The sequence below is a fragment of the Chiloscyllium punctatum genome, chromosome 37 (assembly GCF_047496795.1).
Source record: "Chiloscyllium punctatum isolate Juve2018m chromosome 37, sChiPun1.3, whole genome shotgun sequence".
Lineage (NCBI taxonomy): Eukaryota > Metazoa > Chordata > Chondrichthyes > Orectolobiformes > Hemiscylliidae > Chiloscyllium > Chiloscyllium punctatum.
Window position 1 is genome coordinate 63,991,331 of NC_092775.1, and position 22,729 is coordinate 64,014,059.

General features: G+C 39.6%; 1 protein-coding gene across 3 annotated transcripts in view; it reads left to right on the top strand.

Annotated features, from left to right (window-relative positions):
• LOC140463164 (nuclear receptor coactivator 5-like) overlaps positions 1-22,729 on the top strand; it is a 36,467-nt gene that overhangs the window by 10,228 nt on the left and 3,510 nt on the right. For 2 of the 3 annotated variants that reach the window (XM_072556934.1, XM_072556935.1), the window contains 7 exons: positions 2,416-2,482; positions 4,519-4,659; positions 12,326-12,444; positions 17,288-17,411; positions 18,525-18,724; positions 21,108-21,422; positions 21,945-22,439. In XM_072556934.1, coding sequence (XP_072413035.1) covers positions 2,416-2,482; positions 4,519-4,659; positions 12,326-12,444; positions 17,288-17,411; positions 18,525-18,724; positions 21,108-21,422; positions 21,945-22,439 — 1,461 coding nt within the window. Of the gene's footprint in view, positions 1-1,620; positions 1,729-2,415; positions 2,483-4,518; positions 4,660-12,325; positions 12,445-17,287; positions 17,412-18,524; positions 18,725-21,107; positions 21,423-21,944; positions 22,440-22,729 lie in introns of all 3 variants that reach the window. The other variant, XM_072556933.1, reaches the window with a different exon arrangement.

Genomic DNA, 22,729 nt, shown 5'->3' on the forward strand with positions numbered 1-22,729 from the left:
ACTTCAGTTTGTCACCTGTGTAACACATTAAGCTAGTGTATGACCATATTTAACAATGTTAACTTTATTAACAATTTTTAAATTTTCTGTATTTAAGCTGAGAACTTGTCATAGAGTCGTACAACATGGAAATAGGCCCTTTTGGTCCTTTTTAGACCAAAATAAACTAGACCACCCATCTGCATTTGGTTCATATCTGTCCAAACGTCCTCTTTTTTTCATGTACTGATCCAAATGTATTTTAAATGTTATATCTGCTTCTACCACTTCTATTGGCAGTTCATTCCACACGCTTACCACTCTGTTAAAAATGTTGCCCCGCATGTCCTTTATAAATCTTTCTCCTCTCATCTTAAAATATGTCCCCTAGTTTTGAACTCTTTCCCCCCCCCCCCCCCCCCCCCCCCCGCCCACCACCTTACAGAAAAGAATTTTGCTATTCACCTTAGCTAAGCCCCTCACCCTCCTATACTCCAGTGCAAAATGTCCCAGCCTATTTTTAGAGCTCAAACCCTCCATTCCCATGGTTTCTCTTTGTGACTCCATTTATGCTTAGAGAGATCAGTTAATTGGCTGAATGCTCGTGCGTGCACAAAATGCATTTATGGTTTCTCACTGCTGTTGGTGGTGCTTTCTCCTTCAATGCTGAAAATCCCATGAGATCCAGGTAAAAATGAATTGCCATTACAATTCCTGATTTCCTGTTTGGTTGCAGTTTCCTGACTCCGAATTCTGCCCTCCTAATGTTTGTGAACTTTTTATATTAAGAAATGCTTTTGTCACTTTGGATTTTACCCTGACAATTACATACTTATTGAGCTGCTGGCTAGTTTCTTATTTTAAAGCTTATCCTAAATATTTCCTAATATTTAAATGCAAGATGCTGTTGTTAACACGTTTTAATGTGGAATCCAGTTGCCTTTGATCAAAAAAATATAAACCCTGCCATCTCATGCAGTACCTTACTTATTTGATTTTCATTAAATTTTGAGTGGTCTATTGGATATGTTAAAATGAAAACATTTGTTCAGGTTTATATGGAATAAACGTGCAGTGGACTGTTTAAATATAGAAATTGACTGCAATAGGGAGGTAAACCAAAAGGTGTTCACAATTTTGCATCGAGCTAGAATTGGATCTTGAAAGTTGGAACAAATTGGAATATATTTAAATGGTACCCATGTCGCTATCTTAAAGATGTTCTGCAAATCCCAGTTTACTATCATAAATCACTGACTTGAAGTCTGCTTTTTAATTAGCTAATAGCTGGTTTTTAATTTCAGGAAGTTGTAAAGGTTTTAATAGTGATCATGCTGTTGGTTTTGGTGCCTGGCTTCAGCACAAGGGCATCACTCTCGTGCAAGTGGCTGATGCTTAAGCTGCTGAGGCCACAACTTTTTTTGGAGTTATTTCTTCTGCACAGGAATTTTGTCTGACCATGTGAAGAATTATTGGACTTCAACATCGTTTCTATTGACCTTTTGTGAACTAGACATTGCCAGTTTAACTTGCAAGGGTCAAGGGAAATTATTTTGCTCTATTGACTGGAGATTTTTGAACATCTGGAATTTTTCCATCCCACAGGTATGTACATTTTCATTAACAACATTAATTTTGCAGCTTTGTCAATGCACCATGGATTTGGGTTTGTGCAGTTTGATCGTGTTGAGGATGCTAAAGCTGCCGTGCAAGGAGAGAAGGAACGAATGTGTAGAGGGTACAGATTAGGTAAGAACTCGAGATAACTGCGAGTGTCTTCAAATGTATATTGTGAATGCATTGGGATTTATGAACCTTTAAAGAATCTTTCTAAAGGAGTGTACTGCTTAACTGTTGACTACGCTCATTTTATTCTGGACTCTGTGTATTTGTGCATTGGCCCATATTTTCAAATGAATGGAATTGAAAGTGCGCACTTGTATCTTAACACTATTTTGGCATGTTTGGCATCCAAGAATGTTATGCTGTGGTAATCCAGCGTTTATTCTGAATGTGGTAACATTGCACCACTCATTCCGTTCAAACTAATAAATGTTTGGTACATCTGAGAATTTTTATCTTGGAATAAGCAGAGTTTCGTTTTCCAGGGATAACTTCTTGCTATCGGTTTTGTTCAAATCTTGGGCGTGAAGATCTGTGATAACTAGTTTACTTTTGGCTGTACTGAAGCATTACTTCCTAATTTGCTAATATTCCAAGCTTGTGACAAATGTGGCATTTTCACCAGAAATTTGTATGGTTGAGTACATAATTCAGATGCCAGTTTGTGACTTTTTCTGAAAATCCTGTCTGTAATCAATTTTGTTTATTGCGGTAAAACATTGTTAATAAACATTTACATCAGTCTTTTCAGATATGTTTGCATTCTTAAGTGTATTTTTGTTTTGTACAAATTGGTTGGTTGGTTCTTTTCAGATGTTAATATGGCAGCTGAAAGAAGAAATTCGAATAAAACTACACGGAGACCGAGTCCTCCGAGAAGGTAATAAAATTGTGCATTTTTTTCACGAAGACAAGACAATGATGGGATGACGCTCGTCTTTTGTTATCAGCATATTAAAGTTCTAAAACTGGCCAGCTTGCTATGGCTATCCTCCATTTGATTGCGATGTAAGTTTTACATTTTAAATGATAAGTTAATTTTGTTTACTTCTCGTTTTTCGTAGTGAGTCAGTTGTACATTCTGCAAGTTTATAACAAGTATGTAGCATTAATACTTGTGTATGTCAACAATGTAATTTAGTTTTTATACAAAATAATAAAATTTGATGCATTTTGAAATGGATTGCAATTTGCAATGAATTTTCCAAGTATTCTTTTGGGGCATTGACCATGTGTCATGTGTCCCAGTGATTCTTATCAGTGTGCTTCTTTTTTACATCACCTCACGTCTTGTTTGCTATTGCGTCCATTCACTTTTCATGATTGGGCTTATTAACTGTGTTCTAGTTAGGTAAGTATCAGAGGAGAATTAAATGAAGGGAGGACGAGGCTGATATGAAACTGGCAATGATTGCTTGTTGCCTTGATAACCTGATGGTACATACTGATACATCCTTCCATTGTTCCTGTCATCTTGAGACACAGACCGTGATGAAGACTAAAAAGATTAAATTAAAAGCAGATGCCAAATCAATAATTTCAGTTCAGATGAACTGAATCAAACTTCAGTCGTGCAGTATGGCTTGAAGCAGATCTTATTCTCAAATCTTTTGAGAATGCTGAAGCCTATTCTCTACGTTAAAGGATATAGAAATATCACTGTTGTCCTGCATGCTCCATTTGTCATAGCATGTAGACTCCAACATCAAATATTCTTGGCTACTGGTGTCAACAACGTAGCATGTGAAACTTCCTTGAAAGGAGCGGTTTGAGCAATCCTAGCAGCGTTGGAGTTCTTGTGACACTTTTGTATGTTTTAGTATGTTTCTATATGTGGATCTTGGAGCCACGTTCTTAATGAACATCACATTCTCTTTGTAGGGACAAACACACTCTTTTTCCTCTTTCATTTGTATTGTTTCTTTCATCTAAGATATTCAGTTAAAGGTAAGTAAAAATTGATTAGTGAAATATTTAATTTGGACGTGTATGGAAGTAATGATTAGAAAGTGAATACAAAGAAAATCAACATCTGCATGAAGTCTGTGCAAAGACAGTTTGACATAAGATGAATCTGCTGTTGGGGGATTAAAAAAACATTAGGTTAAACTGGATTTTTATTGCCTGTAGAAGCTATAGCTACAGTTCCATCCTGATTTGATTCACTGGGGAGAAAAAACTAAATTTTTTAGGAAGACCCAGTATATTGATGATATGGGAGTGATCTTGATTCAGTGCGCTCACCTAACCGTGGTTCTATTTATAGTATTGACATTTTTTTATGTTTCTTTGGTTATAAAGATTGTCAGATGAGTGATCTGCTGTTAGATGTTACATAATAGAAGACCATTATTTCATAAAGTCTGAAACTTCAGTTGTTTCCAGACCAATCTTTTTATCCACTGTTGAATGATACTGTTCTGAAAGACAGTTTTCAAGATGCATCATAATCAAATATATTAAATCAACAGCATCAAGGATGTGAATTTCTCCTGTTGGATTGTTTCTTGTTTTCATCATGAGGTGTTTGAGGTATGGAAAGGGGTTAGAGGTTAGATTTTACATGATATTTACCACTGTTGAGCAATTAACGGCTACTGAGTTGAAGCATTCACTTTTTTTTTCCAGGGAAATTTCAATCCGTAAACATCGACTCCATTTAATCTGAGTTTGCAAATACGTAATCTGTAGTATTATGTATCTGGAATTAGAAGTTCAAACAAACATTACCAATTTTTTCATTTGGTTACAGATAGTGGTTCAGGTTTGGAGACTTCTGCCCTGTCTAGCATTTCCAATTTGAGAAATAGTACCCTTACTCATTTGATATTGGGGATTTTCAGATTCAGGCTCTACTGATCTTGGGTTTTAAAGCACAAGTTGTAACTTGCACCTTGTTTTATCTGATTTCAATAGGGACCCATTTGCCTTTGGTGATGAACGTGATGTAAGACGTGAACGCTCTCCACTCAGACCTGTCAGAGATGATCGTGATGCAAGGGATCCCCTATTTGATCGATACAGGGATGCTAGAGACCCTAGGGACCCAAACTACAGGTAAAACTTACAAATCTATCAACTAAGGCAGATTGGCAAACATCATTTATATAGATTTCAGCAAGATATTTGACAGGTTCTGCATGGGGAAACTGGTTAGCAAGTTTAGATTCAGTGGAATTTAGGGAGAGCTAGCTATGTGGATACAAAATTAGCTTTGTATCTTTGTAAGGTAGAAGACATGGTAATGGAGGGTTGTTTTTCAGACTCGAGGCCTCTGATTCGTGGTGTACCACAAGGATTGGCGCTGTATACAGTGCTGCTGGTCATTTATATAAATGAATTTGATGTGAACATAGGAGGTATAGTTAGTAAGTTTGCAGGTGATACCTAAGTTGGAGGTGAAGTGGACAGCGAAGGTTACCTCCGATTACAATGGGATCTTGACCAGGTGAGTCATTGGGCCATGGAGTGGCAGATGGAGTTTAAATTAGATAGGTATGAGATGCATTTTTGGAAGAGCAAATCAGGGTAGGACTTGTACACTTCATGATCAGTTCCTGCAGGGTGTTGCTGAACACCAAGACATGCAATGAGTGCATGTTCAAAGTTCCTTGAGGGTGGGGTCTCTGGTAGGTAGGATAGTGAAGAAGGCGTTTAGTATGCTTTTCTTTACTGGTCGGGGCTTGAGTACAAGAGTTGGAAGGTCTTGTTGCAGTTATGTAGGACATAGGTTAGGCCGCTTTTGGAATGCTGTGTGCAACTGGTCTCCCTTCTATAACAAGGATGTTGTGAAACTTGAAAGGGTTCAGAAAAGATTTAAAAAGACCTTCCCAGAGTTGGAGAATTGGAGCTACAGAGAGGGTCTGATTAGGTAGGGGCTATTTTCTTTGGAGTGTTGAAGGTTTATAAAATCCTGAAGTTAGGGGAGCCCAGAGCTCGAGGACATAGGTTTAAGCTGAGAGGGGAAAGATTTAAAAGGGACCTAAGGGCAACCTATTCATGTGTGTGTACGGAATGAACTGCCCGAGGAAATTGTGGAGGCTGGAACAATTACAATTTTTTAAAGTTGCCTGGATGGGTATATAAATAGGAAGTGTTTAGATGGGTATGGGTGAAATGCTGGCAAATGAGACTAGATTAATTTGGGATAACTGGTCGGTATGGATAAGTTGGAGTGAAGGGTCTGTTTCCATGTTGTGCGATTGTATGACTCCTTTAATAAATATCAAAAAGTTGTTTAAAGTGGATGATTCCTCTCAAAGTTAAAGTAATTTGAATCTGTTATGAAACATTGGATAGATTAGCTTGTGAGTTCTGTATTTTATTTTATCAGCTTTGATATTTTAAATGTCCTAAAGAAAATAACTTGAATAACCACAAGTGCAGCTGTTTATTTAAAAAAAACTGTTTTAATCATATCATTCTGTAAGTAGAGAATACAACCCAAGCTGTACTTTTACTGTCTTGAGAGAGACTAGTCTCTTTCTGACTCCAAATGGTACCATTTGAATTTTTTGTTGTTGTATTTGGTATTTTATTTTGTACCCTGAGACACCATCTTCTGCAGACTGCTAAACAAGTACAGCTTGTAGATGGTACAAACTTGTGTAATATTTTTGGATCATTGGGATCCCTTCTGGGTCAAAGGTAACCTGTACAAGATGGACTGGTCACACTGAACTAGATGGCAACCCATACCTTGGTAGGGAGATTTCCTAGAGCTACTCTGGAAGGTTTAAACTAGTCTAGTATGGGGATGACACCCTAAATTGTGATGAGACAAAAGACAGTGTTGAGGCCAATACACAAATTAGAGGCACGGCAGGGGATGAGGGAAGACTGAATTAAACTGTATTTATTTCAGTGCAAGGGGCCTGACTGGTAAGGTGGATAATCTTAGGGTATAGATGGAAACATGGGACTGGGATATCTTAGCTAATACAAAATATGGCAGAGGGAGGAACAGGACCACCACCTCAATGTTCTGTGGTTGGAATGATATAAGGGAAGGCAAGATGGAATGCGAGTGTCATTTTGATTATGGAAGATATCATGGCAGTACTTAAAATATACCTGAGGGATCATCCACTGAGGCTGTATGGGTGAAACTGAGAAAAAAGATCACTTTGATGGGATTGTACTATAGGGCCCCTAATAATCAGTGGGAAATACAGGAGCAAATATACAGGGAGATCACAACTGTAAGAATAATAGGATTGTAATAGCGGAGACTGCCATAGGTTTTTAAGGGAATGGATGAGGAATTAGTCTGTTGAGGAGATCTTTGTGAATCAAAATGTATCTGGCCAAGTGAGAAAAGGAGAAAAATCTGACCTCCACTTGGGGAAATAAGGCAAGTCAAGTGACTAAGGTGTTAGTGAGAGAGCACTCTGGGGGCAATGACCCTTACTATTTTAAACCTTGTAGAATTATGGAAAAGGATAAGTGTGGTCCACAAAGTAAAGGACTAAATTGGGGCACAGCTAATTTTGATGATATCAGACAGGAACAATGAAAAGGTGATTGGAATAGGCTGTTTGCAGGTAAAGGGATGTCTGGCAAGTACATAGAACATTACAGCACAGTACAGGCCCTTTGGCCGCCTGTTGCGCTGACCTGTGGAACCAATCTGAAGTCCATCTAGCCTACACTATTCTATTTTCATCCATATGTTTATCCAATGACCATTTAAATGCCCTTAAAATTGGCAAGTCTACTACTGTTGCAGGCAGTGCGTTCCATGTCACTACTATTGAGTAAAGACGCTACCTCTGACATCTATCTTCTGTCCCCTTGTGCTAGCCATCATCATCTGAGGAAAATGGCTCTCACTGTCCACCCTATCTTTAATCATCCTGTAAGTCTCAATTAAGTAACCTCTCAACCTCCTTCTCTCTAACAAAAACAGCCTCAAGTCCCTCAGCCTTTCCTTAAAGACCTTCCCTCATATCCTAGTAAATCTTCCTGAACCCTTTCCAAAGCTTTCACGTCCTCCTTATAATGCGGTGACCAGAACTGTATGCAATACTCCAGTTGCAGCCGGACCAGAATTTTGTCCAGCTGCAGCATGCCCTCGTGGCTCTGATATTCAATACCAATAAAAGCTAACACACCATATGCCATAACAACCCTATCAACCCGGATGGCAACTTTCAGGGAACTATGCACATGGACACTGAGATCTCTCTACTATCTACACCACCAAGAATCTTACCATTAGCCCAGTACTCTTTTATTCCTGTTGCTCATTTCAAAGTGAATCTCTTTCACTTTTCTTCATTAAACTTAATTTATCACCCGTCTGCCCAGTTCTGCAGCTTATCTATGTCCCTCTGTAACCTGCAACATGCTTCAGCACTGTACCCACTCCAAGTTTTCCACAGTTTCCAGAATTGCTAACACCTCCTTCTTGTATAGTTTAGATTACTTACAGTGTGGAAACAGGCCCTTCGGCCCAACAAGTCCACACGACCCATTCCCCTACACCTAACACTACGGGCAATTTAGCATGGCCAATTCACCTAACCTGCACATTTTTGGACTGTGGGAGGAAACCGGAGCACCCGGAGGAAACCCACGTAGACACTGGGAGAATGTGCAAATTCCACACAGACAGTCGCCTGAGGCGGGAATTGAACCCGGATCTCTGGCGCTTTGAAGCAGCAGTGCTAACCACTGTGCCACCATGTGAACCGGAATCCCAAGCACATTGAAAGTGAGAGGCTTTCAAACATGAGATAATGGAAATTTAGAGGCAGCATGTTCCCGATGGTGAGAAGGTAAGGCTGGCAGGAGTAGGGAAGCTGGGGTAGAAATTGTGGGTCTTTAGCGGAGACATTTGTATCATCGACAGCCATGGGTGAGATTCTGGAAGACTGGAGGGTTGCTAATGTGCCATTATGTAAGAAAGGCTGCAGGGAAAAGCCAGGGAACTGCAGACAGGTGAGCCTAATATAAGTGGTGGGTAAGTTGCTGGAGGAGATTCTGAGAGACTGGATCTACGTGCATTTGGAAAGTCAAGGTCTAATTTGGGATAGTCAGCATTGCTTTGTGTATGGGAAATCATTCCTCAAGTTGGTTTTTAGTTTTTTGAAGTGATGATGAGAAAGATAGATGAAGGTAGAGCAGTAAATTTTGTATACGTGGAATTTCGCAAGGCCTTTTTACAACGTTCTGCATGGTAGACTGGTTGAGTCAGTAATGTTAGATCGCATGGGATTCATGGAAAACTGGACAGTTGGATGCAAAATAGGCTTGAAGGCAAGAGATAGTGGTGACAGAGGGTTTTTTTTTCAGACTGGAGGCCTGTGAACAATATGCTGTAAGGATTGGTGCTGGTCTGTTTGTCATTTTATGTAAATAATTTGGTTGAGAAAATAGGCACGATTAATAAGTTTGCAGATCACACCAAAATTGGTGCTATAACATACAGTGAAAAAGGTTATCTAAGATGACGATATCTTGAGAAACAGGGACAATGGACCAAGGAATGGCAATTGGAGTTGCATTTGGATAAATGTAAGATCTTACATTTTGGTAAGACAAACCCTGACAGGACTTGCATAGATAATGGTGGCCATTGGGAGTGTTGTCAAACTGAGAGACCTACGGCTGGAGCTGCATAGTGTCTTGAAAGTGGCATCCCAGATAGACAGGGTAATGGAGGTGTTTAGCACGCTTTTCTTTATTGGTCCAGCAGTTGAGTATTTCATGAGTACAGCAGTTAGAGTATCATGTTTTGGCTGTGCAAGACATTGTTGAGGCCACATTCGGAGTCACACAAACAACTCTGGTTGACCTACTATAGGAAGGATGTTACTAAACTGGAAAGGGTGCAAGAAAGATTTACAAGGATGTTACCAAGATCTGAAGGTTTGAGTTTAAAGGAGAGGCTGGGAATTTTCTTCCTGGACTGTAGGAGGTTGGGGGGCTAACGTTGTAGAGGTGTATAATATCATAAGGGGCATAGATCAGGTGAATAGTCAAAGTCTTTTCTGCAGAGTAGAGGAGTCTAAACCTAGAAGGCACAGGTGTTAAAGTAACAGGAAAGACTTAAAATGGACCTGAGGGTCAGCTGCTTCACACAGAGGATGGTATGTAGGTGAGATAGTTATGGCCAAGCACTGGTTTATGTACACTACAAAGTGATGGGGAATAGTTGAGATGATCCTGCAGTCGAGCTTATAAATAAGAGACCCATTGTTCAGAGTTGTGGTAGTTAAGATAAGCTGAGGGGCAAATTTTGAGTTATGTTATGAAAGTGGGGATAGGTAGCAGTCTCCTTTCAGAGCTTGACTCTTAACTAATACCTCAAAAGTTATGAATGAGTCTTTACTCATTTAAATATGTATGGTGTTAGAATGTAGTTGGAGAGATGAGAGAGTGGAGCAAAGATGATGTCATTTTTTCTAAGTGACACTGACATGTAGAAATTCAGTCATGGGGTAAATCTGTTTATTTCTTTAAAGAGCATTTAACAGTTTTTCCTATCCAGCATTAATAACAGTTGATTTATTTTGCTGAAATCAGAAGTTGAGACCTTGAAGCACAGTACCCCAATGTATGATTTTTTTAATGTCCTGCAGCAATTATAGTTTAGACAGAGTTTCTTGTGAGGCCACCAAAAGTAGAAGAAAAGCTGATATTATTCTTGAATGTTGGAAAGCAGCAGTCTTTCTAAAGATGACTTTCAGAATGTAAAATAGAATACCCTATATAACAAAATTTAAGATTTTATTTAGATGAATTCTTTGCAGCATACCTTTCTCTTTCCTTCTGTTGACCTTCCTCTCTTTCCCATTGCTCCTCCAGCATCACAAACATGCCCCCCACCCCACCCCCCACGAACTCCGGCCCGCCAACCTTTCATTCTATTGCAACAATCGTTGCTTCCACTCTCAACTGCTAGGACTCTGACTTCTGTCCCTGGACTCTACAACTGATGACATAACCACAGACAGAATGTGACCAATGTCCTGTTGGAATCTGTTGATGGCTGTAGGTCATGTCTGCGTGTGTGGTGACCATTTTGATCTAGATAATCCAGCAATCCCCTCAATTAGTGTGGTCAGAACAACAGTGACAATTACTTGGTGCTTTTGGGGCTTGTGGGTTTTTTTTCCCCCATTAACTGCAACATAAAAACTATTACATTTGGTGATCAGATTCCGTATACACCTTTCAGTTTTTTTTCTCAACTTTGAGTTTTAATTGAAGTTAGAATTTAACTAAGAAACATCTTCAGTCTCCTAGCTCTGCCTTGCCTGGGCAAAATTGACTGGTTTCCAACTCCCAGTAGTATTGAAAATGTGTATATTTGTCTACCCTCCTTGTCAACTGCCATCTCTACTTGTATATACATGTTCTTCACAGATCTGTTATAAAACAGCCAGTGATTTACAGGAAATTTTTGGACAAATGGCTGCTATGTTAGGTATGGGTTATATAGAAGTAATAAAGAAAATTGATGGATTTAGGAATGTCCAGGCAACAAAGTACAGCCACCAGTGGAGGGGTGATTAAAATCTAGGGGTGCTCAGGAAATTGGGATTAGATGAGATCTGATATCTTGGAGAATTGACGTGATGGAGTAATTTGAGTTTCTCGAAGAAAGGGTAGCACAAAGATGAAAATTTGGAAGTTGTGGTGTTCCTTAACTTTGAGGTGAAGTAGACAGACAAACCTTGCTCTTGGGTAATGAATAGAACTGAATAAGGGCACTGACAGTTTTAGTTGGCATAAGTCTGAATGTGGCAATTTGAATACTAAAAATAATGACTGTTTAGATGAACTTAGGCAGTGGTAGAGTCAGATTATACTTCAGGTTAGAGATGGAAATTGGTTCGGTGATATTTGGAGCTGTGGGGATGGAAGCTTATCCTTTGAATCAGATATGACATACAGGTTAGGCACAGATTCCATATGAAGTCAGAAATGGGTATTTAGGAACAGAGATTATAGTTTGGACCAAGGATAGTGTTTTTTTTCCAAAGTTTACTTGATTCATTGGGTGGAGGATTGAGGTAAGTTGTGGGCCAGGGGTTATGTTATTAGTGTATAATGTTGCTTTTTGAGACTGGGTTCAGTTATTTATTAATTTTACAAGGATTGGCAGCTATCATAAATGTGAAATTCTATGGGCACGTGCTTCTTCAAAAAAATCCATTTGTGATGTTAACAGTAATATCAGATAGCCCAAAGCCCATTGTGTGATGTACCACTGGAGTTGCTGCAACCGAGATAAAAATAAACTTCCTTCATGTATGCACTTTTTGACGTGACTAACCACACCAACGTTTTTACATCTGTCATTCTGTTAGATGTGATTTCACTGTCATTTCATTCTCACCTAATTGTAGTGAGTCTCTTACTGACCATATCTTCCTACTCCAGCATGTATAGCAAAGGAAGTATTGTACGCTGATTTAATCTTCAGATAAGTTAGAAAGGAGTATATAAAGGAAGTTAGGGTCAGTTTTCTCAAACAATGCTCTCTGGACTGATTAGGCAACATCATGAGATGGAATTAATTTACTTCCTACTATATGTTTGTAAGATAAGTTTCGCATTCATTTTGAGGGTGCGAAATATGGGTATGATGATAATAACAGTAGCACTGAGAGTTGACTAAAGGATGAGAGAATATTTAAAGTTAAGTCAGCAGTACATTTTCTCTGAGCCCCCTTTATAATGTGTGTGTAACCATTGTAACTGTGTATTGTAGACGAGAAGAAGTCTATGATAGGTATTATCGCTTTGACGATGTTTTGCGAAGGAAGGAGGAACCGTATGTGGAACGATTCCGGGAGCCATGGGATTCCAGGGCACCTCGTGAAGTTGATGGTAAGTAATAAACAGATCTGTGCCAAGTAGTGGAATGAATTTTATTTTATTGTGGCCTAGAAAATCCTTTGGGAGGTAGGCGCTTAAGTTATAACTTATCTGTTTGTACCACGATTATAAGTTCCTTTGATTTTCATCCTGCGTGTGAATAAGCACTTTGAGTCTCAGAATTTTGCGTATAAAACTTCACATTCTGCTTTGTCTGAACCAGTCCTCCTTTCTATGTGAAAATGTGGTAGGTTCTTTCTGGAAATTTGAAATACTAGAGTAGCTGGTTCAACAATCCAACAAGCTTCTGTGGGCATGTGACATTTTCCTAGATTTCATTGTAAACATTTGAGCAGAAATTATTACAGTTTTCTTTATAATTGGTAACCAACATGATATGCTGGTTAACACATTGGTCCTCCTTGAACTTCTGTCCTTTTTCAAAAAATAAAACAATTGTCACATTGTGAGCTTTGTGAAAATTCCTGACCTGGTTGGGTATTTTGGACACAGCATGGCAGTGACTTCATTAGTAATGTCACTATGCTAGAAAGTCAGAGGCCCAAGCTTATACTGTAGGGTCTCTCATTCAAATCAAGCTAATTTTTAATTATTTAATTAAGAATTAAATGTTCGTCCAAGCAGTGATGACAGTGAAATCATCGATGGTTCACAATATCCTATAGGAAGAAAATCTGCTGTTCTTTGCTGGTGTCGCCTACATTTGGTTCCAGGCTCTCAGCAGTATTCACTGTTAACTGCTCCTATGCAATGGCCTAGCCAAGCTGCAACCTCTGTCTAGAAACTCTGTCACTTTATTGAACCAGGGTTCATTCCTGCATTGACAATGAGTGCAAAAGGGCATGTCAGGAGCAGCTCAACAAGTTTTTAATAACGAGAGATCAGTTTAAAAGCTGGGTTGAAGTATTTGCAACTACTTTCATGGATTGGACTCTAAATTCTCTCTCATTCTCTAGCAGCATTCCATGTGATAGCAAAACTGAATTGAAGTTAGTGGATACAGTAATGGTGTCCTGTCAACATTCTGGCAGTAATCGTAATGAGTTGATTCAGATCTAGCTCTAGCCGAACTGTTCAAGTGTACACACAACCAATTTTAACCCAAAGTATTAAAAATTGCCCAGCTATATTGCTTTGGAAAATGCAGCTCAAATTCACTTCACCAGGTAATGCACATTAGTCCACTCTTTATAATTGGTGGAAGATACTGTTTTTGGTGTTTACTGAGCAGTAATCTCTTCGTTAATATTCAGTTTGGGTTTTGGGGCCAATTGATTCTTGACCTTATTGCATTTTGGTCCAAGCAGGGGCAAAGCTGAATGCTCATGATGAGGTGAGTTGACTAAGTTTAGCAGCAAGGAGCCTCAACCAAAATAAAGCCACTTTGGAGTGACACAAAGTACGAAGGTTGTGATTGTTGGCAGTCAACTGTTTTATTGACAACCTGTTGTCACATGACCAGAAGTTTGAAAAATCACAGTATAATGTTCAATACCATATAATGTGGATAGAAGCGCTAATGTCAGTGGACTGGTAATTCTGAGGCACAGGCTAACGCTGTGGGCATAAATGCCACCATGACGCCTGGTGACGTTGAAATTCAATAATAATGTGATAATATGCATTATTGTCAGTAATGGGTACCTAGAACTGAAAGCTGAGTCAGTAACCTTAAACCAAAGAACTGTTGATGCTGAAAATTGGAAACAAATTCAGAATGCTTGAAGAACTCAGCAGGTCTGGCAGCATCTATAGCGAGAAATCAGTGTTAATGTTTCTGGTCTAATGATCCTCCTTCGGAATTGTACGTAGGAAAACGAATGTAAGTGTTTTGCAAAGTGGTTGTCCAGTTTGCGCTTGGTCTCTCCAATGTAGAGGAGGCAACATTGTGAGCAGCAAATACAGTAGATGTTCTGTCTGTAAGAATTATGCTGAGCTTTCCAGTTGTCTGACTTTTGAATAGACCATTGTGTTTCTGGCTAACATCTGTTTTGGGCTTGCTACAATGTTCTAGTGAAGCTCAACGCAAGCTGGAAGAACACCTTGTTTTCCATTTGGGAACCCTGCAACCTTCTGGCCTCAATTTTGAGTTCAATAATTTTAGGGCTTTACACCTTGTCCTACCTCCTTACCTCAACCCAGATCTTGTCATCACATGGGCTGCTACAACAAACAACTTGATGGCAGCCCTTAACGGTCTCCATTAGTTGACCTTTACTCACCCCTTTTTCTGCTGAACTGCTTTCCCTTTCTGGGTTCCATTTCAATGACCTCGTTTACTACTTCCCCACCCCCCTGTTTGTACTCAGGAACACATTAACATTTATGTCAGTTAGTTCTGAAGAAGAGTCATTGGACCTGAAACATTTCACTCTGCATTTTCCAGAGATGTTGCCTGATTTGCTGAGTTTTTCCAGCAGTTTTAGGTTTAGAGACTGTCATCTTGGTGGTGATAAAGACCCATCCGGTTCTCGAATGTTCTTTTAGTGAAGATCATCTGTTGTCTTTATCTGGTCTGGTCAATGTATGACTCCAGACCCATAGTTAAAAATAAACTGTCCTCTGAAATGTCCAACAAGGAACTCAGTTGAAGGGAAACTAAATAGGCAAGAAATAGCAGGGTACACTTGCAACTGCTTGAGCCAAGAGGTGCCAAGTAACATTTGAACCACACAAGTGCCAGGCTTTATCGTCTAACGAGAAATCTAGCCATCTCCCAAAGCATTACCAATCATATTACCATTGTTGAATATCTCATGCAATCACCGTCCTTGGGGTTAACGATTGAACTAGACTGGCCATGTAAAACTGTGCTGAGAGGTTGGGAGTTCTGTCATTTGTAAACCCTCACTTCCAAAATCCTGTCTACAAGATACAAGTCTGCAGTGTGATGGAATTCTCCACTTGTGTGGATGAGTGCAGCTTCAACAAATTCTTAAGACTATCCAGAACAAAGCTGCCTGCTCATTTGGCACTCTATCTACCACTTTCGATGTCATTCCCTCCACCGTACACAAGGTACATTGTAGTAACTTCCTTAGCCTCCTCCAAAAGCAACTTCCAAATCTGCCATTGCTATTGGTTAGAATGTTGGGGCACAGGATACTGGGATGCCACGGCACATCTGCATGTTCCAGACAGGAACATGCGCAATCATGATTTGGAGCTAAATCACTGTTTCTTTACTATTACAGAGCCAAAATCTTGACATTCTGACCCTGTCTGTGTGTACATGCACCATTTGAACAGCAGAAGTTCGCAAAGACTGTTGAGCAACATCTTGAGGGCATTTTTAGTTGGGCAACAAGTTCTAGTTTTGGTAGCAGTGCTATTGCTGTGAAGAAAATGGTAAAAATGGCTTTACTAGCTGTTGTTTTTTTTTCAGTTAAGACTCCATGCTGCTTTATTGTTTAATGATCAGCTGTGTGATTTGAAAGAAACAGAAGTGTAACCTCTGCAAATTTGTACCTGTAAATAGACACTATTAGCAATCCTAAATAACCTTGATAAATTCAGGTTGCAACTTGAAAGAAGCTACATACACTTGGAGACTACATTTTTTGGATCTGTTAATTCACTGAGTCTATATGGGAAAAGCAAGGACGCAGGTGGGAAAAGATCACTTTCTTGGAATCAAGATCTCTGTACGAAACATGCTTTGTGCTAGCACTCGTACATTGTCTTTGAGATTGCTTGTGTGGTTCACTGCAATGGGTAGAATACTTTTGAAGCCATGACCTTTTGATTAATCTCCTATTCCACAAAAACAGCACAGCATCATACCTCACTAGTGTTAGTGCAGGGATGGAGAGAAGAAAGAATGATCTTGGAGTCTCAGGTGCAACAAAATTTCTTTCTTTCTGTCCTGTTCTGGTCATCTGCTAATTGGCAACTTGCCAGTTTTGGGACTTCTAAATGGATGTGAGGATTAGTCCAGAGTTCCAAACCTAGATGCTTTCTGCAGGAATGCAGAAATTAAGTTGAGACCAAATGCTAAGTCCTTTACACCCTCCGGATTTTGTCAGTCTGATGTTTGGAAAGCACTACGTTATGCCTCTACTAACAACATAAGACGTACTGTTCGGTGCAATTTGTCCATGCCGACCAGATATCCTAAATTAATCTAGTCCCATTTGCCAGCATTTGGCCCTTCTACTTCTCAACCCATCCTATTCATATACTTACCCAGATGCCTTTTAAATGTAATTTTATCAGCCTGCACCATTTACTCTGGCAGCTTAGTCCATACATGCGCTACCCCGCCTTTAAAATCTTTTCTCTCACCTTAAACGTATGTCCTCTAGTTCTGGACTCCTCCAGCCTGGGTAAAAGACCTTGGCTATTCACCCTATCCAAGCCCCTCATGATTTTATAAACCTCTAAGGTTGCCTCTTAGTCTTCTCTTCTTCAGGGGAAATAACCACAGGCTGTTCAGTCTCTTGAACACAATATTCTGAAAGTGGCCCAACTGATGTTGTGTACAGCCACAACATGACCTCCCAACTCCTGTATTCAGTGCAGTAACCAATAAAGGCAAGCAAGCCAAACGCTGCCTTCACTGTGCTGTCTATCTGTGACTCCACTTTCAAGGACATTATGAACCTAAACACCAAGGTGTCTGATCAGCAACTCCTGCCAGGACATTTCTCTTAAGTCTATAAGCCCATCTTTGGGGTAAATGGAAGAAATCCATTTGTTGCTATTCAAACTGGTAACTCCCACGGGCTTCATTTAGCTTGCTTTAAGTTGCAGTGAGCAGTATAGGTCAGATGAATTTAAAATTTATTTTGATTTTTTTTCCCCTACCCACCCGCAAAAAAAAACACATTTGAAGATCCGATGAGAAGGGAGCGTCGTAGAGAAGAACTATATCGGCAGTATTATGATGAAATCCAGAGACGTTATGATGCAGAAAGACCTGTGGATTGTTCCGTAATTGTTGTTAACAAACAACAAAAGTGAGTCAGAAGTTTTTGTCTATGTAGTCGGTGTAAGCCTGTGTATCGTTTTGAGTGTATACACACTCAAATAATAGCCAGTTAAATATTTTGGGCCGTACTTCTACGAGAGAAGTGAGCCTCACAGTTATTTTAAATGCAGCATAGTTCCACAAACAACAGCAAAGTGATATCCAGCTAAATTTGGGACATTAAAAGATAAAGGATGCAAGCTTGATTTTTTATTTTCTGTAACAGTCCTTTCAAATATTCTGCTCCAACTCCCCCCTTCAATTTCTGGATGAAAAAATTCTTTACTCCCCTTTTCCCCATCTACCACTTACTGGATCTGATTCCTTTCAAAGAAATAGGTTCTCCTAACCACTTTTGAGTTCTCTCAACACTTTATACAGTATAGCGAAATCTCGCTTCCGCCTCCTCTGTTCTGAAGAAAACAATCCCAGCCTATCTAATCATTTTTTTAAATGTTTAAGTCTCTCCTAGTGCAGTTGCATCCTCCTTATACTTCAGTGATTAGAGTTGTATGCAGAATTCTGACTGTGGTCTAAATAGTATTCTGCACTATTTCTAGTGTAACATCCCTGATTTGTGTTTTGCTTTTTTTTTTGAAAAGAGATAGCATCCATACGTCTCCTTTAAGAAAAATAATCTTGCCTATCTGTCCACCTATCTTCAGTGACCTGTGGACATGGACAATGGCCATAATAAAGGGAAAATACTGGGGCTGGTGAAATGCTACAGAAAATCACATCTGGCAACATCTGTGAAGGCAGAAACTGAAGTAATGTTAAGAGTCTGATTAGGCTGTTCATTCTCTACACACGGTATTCTCCTACTGAGTGTCTTGAATGCTGTGACTAATTCCCAAGGTACTCATTGGTGGAAATGCATTTTTTTAAAGAGTGACACTTTTCAGTATTGCTACACATCCAATTACATCTGAAACTCTGGCTTTTTTTTCAGAACGTTCATTTTACTTTTCAACTGCAGATACTGAAGCTAATAGATTTCAAAGCTACTACATTCAATATGGTTTTGTTTCTGTAAATTACTTTCCTAAAGAGGTTCAGTTATTTACCTTGACCCTGAGATTGACTTTTTCTATTTGGTCAGAGAATATGCAGAGTCTGTTGGTCGAAAAGTTCGTGACCTTGGTATGGTTGTCGATTTGATATTCCTCAACACTGAAGTATCACTTACACAAGCTCTTGAGGATGTTAGCAGAGGTGGCACAGCATTTGCTATTGTCATCACTCAACAACATGAAATACACAGATCATGTACTGTCAATATCCTGTTTGGAACACCACAAGGTAAATATTGCCCTCTAAGTTAATTCAGTGTTTACCTTTGCAGTGGTTTTTAGTTTTTACTTTATCTGGTATGGGTTGAGTTTTTTGTTTTGGCAATATTGGAATCCAGATAGAATTTCTCACGTTCTGGACTGAAGAGATGAAGTGACTTGTAAACTGCAGATCAGTTGTGTCTCTGGTATTCAGTTATGTTAAACCATCTAAATTTTGACCCACCTTCAATGTTCAATACTTCCAATGTCTCCACAAACAATTCTGTCTTTGGATTCTCCACTCAACCCTCTAATGTGGAGGCATCTCCATTCCCTTTCCTCCATCCCTTCCCCACTCTAGGCCCCCCTTTTCCCTAACGTGTGAAGGACCTCTACACGACCAACTAGGTCGTATCCACAAACTCAGTAATCTGCTCCCCCCTCCTTTCTGACCCACTCCCCCCTCGTCCTGCCCTCATGCCACCCCACCCCACCACCAAGTCTCCCCCTTTATCTGAGCTACTCCCTACCCCCACCTCCAGTACTAAAGAAAGGTTACATTCGAAACATTGATTTCTCCAACTTCTAATGCTTCCTGGTTTGCTGTGTTCTTCCAGCCACCTGCTTGTCTACTTTGGATTCCAGCATCTGCAGTTTTTGTTCTCTTAAAGTTCTGTTATCTTTAGCATGAAAGCTCCATGATGTTTGTGACTTTCTTTCCAGAGGGCATCTGATCTTTGAGGTGAACAACCACTTGAGTAGATTATAGAGAGCATCAGGGCTGTGACGTAACCCTGTTGCACCTCATGCTGGTTTTTGAAATGTCTGCTTGAGGAGTTCAAGACTCCTATTCAAGATGATTGCAGTCATATTATGAAACAGTAGCTGGATTGTGATGAAGTCATAATGGTCAGCAAATTGTTGGACTATTCTGGCTATCCATTAATGTTATCCTGAAGCATTTGTAACTTTGAGCTTTTGGAATGCTGCTGCCTTGACATGCAACTTTGGGGCATTGTGTTAAACAATTAAAGCTGCATGTGTTTGTTTTAGGAAGTTGCATGGTTCAGTGCTGTTAATATCAGGCATTTTGATACCAGCACCAGTAGTCCGAGCACAGTAATGTGGTAAGAGATGGCTTAGTTTGATCCCACTTTCCTAGAATTGAATGTCCAAATTGGGCATGAGCTGCAAGTGGAATGTGTTTCTTTGGTTAAGCTGCCTTAGGGCTGAGAGATTGTAAAACCAAAAGATCGAGGAGAAAGATCGGTATCTAGGTGCTTTGGATGTTCATCTCTGACCTAATGCCTTGTCAACACCTGGTCGACCAACATGTTCAGTGGGTTTCAGTCCCTGATGTGAATCAAGTGATACAGAAGTCTCTCTGATTTGAACAAGTGTTGATGACAAAGATGTAATCCAGGAGGTGCCAATCTCTCGCATGCTCCCATATGGAATTTGTATTCTTCTGACTAATGAGGGTGTTATAATTAAACAATGCTGAGTGCGCTCTTGACAGCCAGCAGAATACTGAAGAGTTTTGCTCTCGGTATAGATATGATCCTTTCATTATTCTCCCAGAAGAATTATTTTTGTCTTTAGGATGGTGGTGAGGACGCTGTTGGTTAAAAATATAATTTTTCCTGAACATCACAGTGGAGGCATAGCACTGATTAGTTTGCCTGCAACTCAACCACAACTAATATGTTGAATTGTCAAGTCTTTATTCAATATTGGGGCTTCTGGCATGTATCCAAGGTCTCATTCTATTTGGCAAAACCCACTCCAAACCTGTTGGCCTTTACAGTAAAAGATGCATCATTATTTAGCTGCTCCCTTTGTAGGTGAGAATATAGGAATAAGGGGTTCAAGATTTTTTAAATGATCATTTTTGCATTCACATGGCTAATGCAAGGCAAGTGTTAACTAACTTTGTTGATTATCTATTTTGTTTTGCATTGGCAATAGAGACAGTTGTTTGGGAAATGTTCCTGTATAAAACCAGCAGTCATTTTGATCTGTAGTAGCTGGCTGCATTGTGAAAGTTCTTTTGCTCACTAGTAACTTTTATTACAATTTTTTCAGGAACTATTGTGATTGCAAATGCTAGAATGGTGACTTCCTTTGATCAGTGGGTAGTACATGCAAATTGTATCTGGTTTAAGAATGGGAAGGCATTGAGAAATTGATGTAGTGATTATTGCACAAAATAGCTAATATATAATTTGAAATGAATAAGTGAGGCAAAGCTTACCAACATTCTTTGCTGTTGAAATGGAAACTGATGTTTCCTCTTTAGTACAGCATAAATTATTACTGCTTTTATTTCAGGTAAACTAATCTTAATACTTCAGTTATTAATCTTGCAGTAATTTTGTGTACATTGAGATTCTTTTTCTTTTCATATCCAGAACATCGTAACATGCCAATGGCTGATGCAATGATCTTAGTTGCACGTAATTATGAGAGGTATAAGACGGAAACACGTGAAAAGGAACGAGAGGAGATTGCAAGAAAGGCAGCTAAAATGGCAGATGAAGTAATAGGGCGGGAAAGGGAGCCTACTCAAGGGGCTATGGAAGAGCGAGGAAATCCTCCTGGCATTCAGCCTTTGTTGAATTTGCTTGCTGATGGAAGATACCTTACTGTAGAAGAAATTGACAAGATCATAGAATATCTGAGAGAAAAGAAGGAGCGATTACTTCGAGGAGGAGACTCCTTGCATGGTAATGTTTTGTAACTTGTAATGGGAAGTCCTGTGGCTAGCTGTTTAGATAGTAAATAATGATTGAATTATTTTGTTTTGGATGCTGTAGCAAGTTAGACCAACTGTTATCTAATTAACTTTGTTAATAAAATGGCTCAAAAAAGGATAGTTGTATATCCCTTGAAGGAACTGTGTACTTTGATTACCTCTTAAAACCTCACCATAAATATTCCTGGTCATTAAATGGCTTGCTTGGAAGATATATCAGCTCTGATGTTCATGAGCAAATAAGAGGAATTACTGTCTTTTCAGGTACAAGATCTAATATTCATGCTATGAATTAAATGTTAAGTTAGTTTATGGGGAGTAGTTAAAGAGTCCATTATCCACAATGCAACAGACTCTTTAGTTGATCTAATACAATTTGTAACAAAACCTAATCTTCAGAGATAATTAAATACTGATTATTTTGGTTTTCATTAATCTAAAGCAAGTTGAGATTTTTGTGATAAAGATGTCTTTTTACCAATTTTCTTGACAGGATCTGTTCACAATCCAGCTCCCATGCCTAGACCAAACATGGGTTCCGTAGGAATGAACCCACTTGATGCACAGCCATCGCTACCACCTGCTCCATCTTTAAAGGGAGGGCCACAAGACACACAGGCAGCACAGCAGCAGGAGTTGCAAGCCAAGATTCTAAGCCTCTTCAACAGTGGATCATCTGGCTCAAATACAAATACTGCAGGGGCACAGGGCCCAGTCTATGGAAGTGCACTGAATACCCAACCTCAAAACCGAGGAGGCCAGCTAGGTCTCAATAACTCTTCATATCTGTCTCAAGCTCAGCAGCGCATGACAGGTCCTAATTCACAACTTCCACCTTTAATGAGTCAAGCAGTTGCACCGAGAGCCACTGCTATTCGCTCGCCTCTGCCTCAAACTCAAGGTCTTTATGGCCAGCAGCAACCTCGAGGTCCAACCCCAAATCAGTCAAGTGCTTTGTCTCAGGCCCAGAGATCTGGTGTTGCAACAGGTATAAACTTTGATAATCCTAGTGTGCAGAAAGCATTGGATACCCTGATTCAAAGTGGTCCGTCTTTGTCCCACTTGGTAAACCAAGCCTCTACCCAGGTACCACGCTCTGGGCAGCCAATGAACCAGGCTTCTATGGCATCTTACCAGCGCCACTATTGAGCCTGGGTGTAAAGGGGAAGTAAGGGAGATGCTCTTATCGAGGAGCAGTCAGCACATCCACTGAAACTCTTTAAGGCTTCCTGTTTAAGGTTTCATAAACAAATGTAAGTTATTGAAAGAGTGCTTCAT